The 4,748-nt window shown below is 36.0% G+C and overlaps 1 protein-coding gene across 1 annotated transcript; it reads left to right on the top strand.

Annotated features, from left to right (window-relative positions):
* The first annotated feature begins 4,097 nt into the window (after positions 1-4,097).
* LOC147485316 (uncharacterized) lies at positions 4,098-4,544 on the top strand. Its single transcript, XM_086573512.1, has one exon. The coding sequence runs from the start codon at positions 4,098-4,100 to the stop codon at positions 4,542-4,544; it is 447 nt and encodes a 148-aa protein (XP_086429638.1).
* The last annotated feature ends 204 nt before the right edge of the window (positions 4,545-4,748 follow it).

Genomic DNA, 4,748 nt, shown 5'->3' with positions numbered 1-4,748 from the left:
TAGTACATTTTTGTGGATCAAACGATCTTGAGTAGCAAGGCATCCAACAAACAGTTGCCAGGTGATGAACGAGTGCTTTGGTACATTAAATTTACCCCACACCATTTTATTCCAACTGACCTTCTCTCTCATTTTGTTGATAGCCAAGTAATCTGACTTTGTGGAGAATTTTTCAGAACTAGTAACTGTCCATACTACCAAATCCTGAACAAAGTTCACATTGATGGAAGTCTGCATAATATTCATTTTTAACTCACCTTCTGGCAGATTGTGAACGAGCTCATTCCATGCACCATTTGTAATAAGGATACTGACTGTGGCATCATCTGGAACATGCAGAAGATTTCTAGCTTGGGAGTTGTTAATTAGTAACTTGGAGGACTAATAATAATGGGTTTTAAATTTGAATTGATTGAAAGAACAGTAGAGTTCGATCCACTCTTGTTTGCACGTACTTGAATACTTATCTAGACTAACTAAACTAATTCACTAAGACGAGAATAATATGATATAATATGAAAACAATAAATTTAAGGTATGAAATAGTGATTTAAATGATGGAAATGATAATAGAGAAGGGAAATTCCAAACACTAAATTGATTGACTATTAGTTAGTTGTCGAATTGTTTGTTTGATCCCTAGTGAATACCAAGTCATCTCTGATCATGGTTTTACTAGCATGAGAGTTTAGCTCCCCCACAAATCTTTTTGATGGTGGCTCCAAACTTTAGTTCATCATTATGAGTTCTATCTCTAGAAACTCACAAAGCTAAGAACTTGAAGCGCTTAATACTAATGACTAATCTCTTGTATTAACTACCAATCATCCTCACGTGGCTTCATATACCCCCCCCCCCCTCTAATGGAGGTTTTAGTCTTGTGTTATAAGATGAATTCCCGCTATATGTTTGTTACATACAAAACCAACTAATAAAGCATTATACCAACTTAATTTGTTGCATGAATACTCACTTTTGACCACCGTAACAACCCAAATAAAAAGGACGTAACTCCCTTTATACCCCTCGTCTCTACCAAATATCCAAAGACAACATATTCAAACAAACCTGACCTTCAAATCTATATACTGAAGCGACATATTCAAACAAACCGGACCTTCAAATCTTATTATTTTCATCAAACTTGAACCCCAACTTCGAATATGAAATAAAAAACTCTAAAACACAAAATCAATTGAGACAAATACAGATTTTTGGGTTGATTTGATTAATCTTGTGAAACAATCGGATAGGATCGGATATCAGTTAGGTGAGAAGACAGTCGGATCGGTTTCGGATCGGTTAAGACTAGAGTATCAGTTCAGATCGGATCGTGTAACACATAAACCGATAAGGTCGGTTCGGTGTTCGGTTTTACTCTAAAACCGATCCAAACCGACCCGTGGACATCCCTATATATGATAACCACTTACTATGCCAAAGTACACTCACTCATATTAAGAGCTTATTTGTAGTTTTCACCCAATTAAAATAAATTAGCACAAAAATAATTACCCAATGAACTGACATTCAAACAAACATAGACCACCTCCCATTGCAAAAGCTAAAACAAACCTATATATCACAAAATTAAGTTACTCGATAAAACTTGCATGCTTACAGATCTAATAAATATGATGAAGTTAGATCTAATAATATCACCGTATTCTATTGTAACAGTGCAGTTTGTGGTTTTTTCAGAATCGTATCAAGATGGCGGTAAAAGGATACAAAACATTCGATGAAATAAAAGACACAAAATTTCGCGGCAAGATAAAAGCAAGAATTACGAGGATGTGGATAGCTAGAAACCAGAGGAATCCAGAAACCATATATGGCTTGGAAATGTTAATGATTGACGAAAAGGTAAAATAATATCAATAAGCTTTCAATTATATTACTATTACTTTTATTAAAAAAATATTTTCAATTCTGAGGAAAATCAAATGAAAGCTTCCATACCGCGATACAACATAGACCAATTTAAAGATAAACTAAAAGAAGGGGATATATTAGTATTTGAAAAGTTTTGTTGCAAGCACATATGGAACATACCGTCAAATAGACAACGATCTCACAATCAAATTCAAAAGGCGACCACGGTTGTAAGCGCAACAACCGATGATGATGATGGTGCGTTCTCTAAAAACAAATTCACATTCAGCGATCTAGAACATATTCCAAGCAAACATGGGAAGGTGACTTATACTATAGGTATGAAGGCTAAGTTAGAATTTAGAAGATTTCTTATATATCTTTACATACATTATTTTAAACTCCGACAATTCCAACAAAACAGATGTTATTGGATTTCTAAAAGGAATCAGCCCACAAGGTTCGGGGAAGTACATTGAAATTACAATAGAATAGCGAGAGGTAAATATTTATACATACATTATTTCCTTTATGTACTAGAAAATATCTCATTACTTAACATAATTATACTTATTAAGCGAGGGAACAGAACTAAAAGCGACTTTATGGGATGATCTCTCAAAACATATATTAAGCAGTATATCTCGAAAAGAAGACGTCGTCATCATCTTATCTTCGATGTTTGTCAAAAAGTTTGAAGGTATTATTTATTAAATTGACATAATTAGCTATATCTACTTTTATATTTGACTCACATTTACAGTCAATATGATTACAGTTAATAAAAGGGACGTGTTCAAACTATCCCCGACGTCGGCAACAAGGATATATTTGAACTTGGATATGAAATGCGTCGAAGAATTAAGAAATAGGTAACATTATCACAACTATAATGTCTACATCATTAGTATTATACACATACTTATCTTCTACTTATCTTTCAGGTCAGGAATACAAAGCATACAGGTCCAAATTGAAGAACCTCACTGCAAGGAAATAAATGCAATGGACATATTACAAAATGAAAACAAAACAACAGAACAACTAAAAATTCTGGCCAAGATATACACCAACAGGGTAACTACATTCCTACTCTCGAAAAAAATTTATCATTCTATTCTATATATTAAAATAAGTCCCACTATTAATATGTACTATTAAAATAATAGATTTAATAACATACAAAAACCTTCTAATACACATCTTATATATTTAACGGTGCGTATAACGTTGTCTAGAAAAATTTAAACTAGTACATGTTTTAATAGAGCCAGTGCGTATGCACGGGTGATTGTCAGCACGGGCCTTCGGTCATGTCACTATATTTGGATCCCGATTCCAATTCTGCTCTTAGAACCTGGCCTGTGCTGATGCGAAAATAGTCCAAATTGTTCCGCCATGAATCCACTAGGGGTGCTTTTCCACTGCCAGGAGGACCAAAGTCCAAAACAAAGGTAATAATCCGTTATGTCCTTTTCCAGCTTGAAGAACTTCTGATCACTAGTGCTCCAGGAGAAGGGTGTAGTTTGTGGCTTGCTCCGGTTAGCATCATTATGGGCAAGTATGATAATCGGCTCTCATACTTCTTAATATTTTATGCTCAGATGGAAATCTGCTATGGTATTATATTATTCGACAAAGGAGTCAAATATTCCATACCTTTCGAACTGCCATAGTTGATCACGCAACGACAATAAGCTGCCAAGCTCCAACTTCTGGTCTTTATGAGATATGAACCAACTAATGGCATTGTATTCTGAAGGCGATCTTCGTCATTAAAATACCTGGTCTCATAGTAAGACGTCCATGATGGTCTATTGTCACTAGCATACAATTTGGAAGGACAATTTGGAGATCACTGCAATCCCCAATCAATGACATTCTTCAAGCCCAACTTGAATATCAGACAGTAATCAAGAACTAATATCTTCAATTTTCTGAGATTACTAGTTATTACTAGAGAGGCATATATACTCATCTAGTGCAAATGTATTACAACGTTTTACGTCCAAATTCATATCCATATTGTAAATGCATAACCTTTCCAAATTCTTGCAGTTTATCCCCAATTCTTGAATAACATGAGCGAATTTAGAAAAGCATATCTGTCCTATGTGCAGAGCTCTTATGTCGTTCCAATACCTGATCGCCCTTGAGAATCCAATTCCTGTGATCATATTGGTGGTGCAAGGAAAGCATATTTTATTCTGGCAACCGGTACAATGTTCAACACAGTCGATGACTTGGCATTTCTAACTCTGTTGAATATAAAAGGAAGAGCCAAACCAGCAAATAGAATCAGAGAAGTCTCCTGGGTACCTCCTGACAGATACCTAGTTAAAGCTAACACCGATGGCTCGGCCATTGGAAATCGAGGAATAGGAGGTGCAGGAGTGATCTTCAGGGACTACAAAGCCGAGCTTTTGGGAGTACTTGTGCATGGACTGGGAGTAGTAACAAACTTCGAGGCAGAATGTACAGCCATGGTACTTGCATTAGAAATGGCAGTTGATAAGGGACGGAGGAACATGTGGATAGAGAGTGACTCAATGGCAGTGATTCTGGCAGTTAAAAGGAAAGACTCTCCCTTGGCACCTAAAAGCAAGATGGATGAGAGCAACTTCACAGATGGAACAATGGTGGAACACTCACACATTGAGAGAAGCTAACTTTGGGGAAGATGCAGCGGCTAAAAAGAGTGCTCTCTTGAACTTAGGAGACTGTCTTTGGAGAATTGAACTACTAGCCCACCGTTTGTCCCAGCTATAGAAAGTCCATTCCGGACATACTATAGATTTGATTAGAAATTAGCTATAGTAGTTTTGTTCTAAGAATCATGTAACAACAAGCCTCTGCAATATTCTTTCTACTAT

The sequence above is a fragment of the Coptis chinensis genome, chromosome 7 (assembly GCF_015680905.1).
Source record: "Coptis chinensis isolate HL-2020 chromosome 7, ASM1568090v1, whole genome shotgun sequence".
NCBI classification, from domain to species: Eukaryota; Viridiplantae; Streptophyta; class Magnoliopsida; order Ranunculales; family Ranunculaceae; genus Coptis; species Coptis chinensis.
The sequence above is the reverse complement of the archived record's forward strand: the minus strand, read 5'-3'. Positions and strand labels throughout refer to the sequence as shown.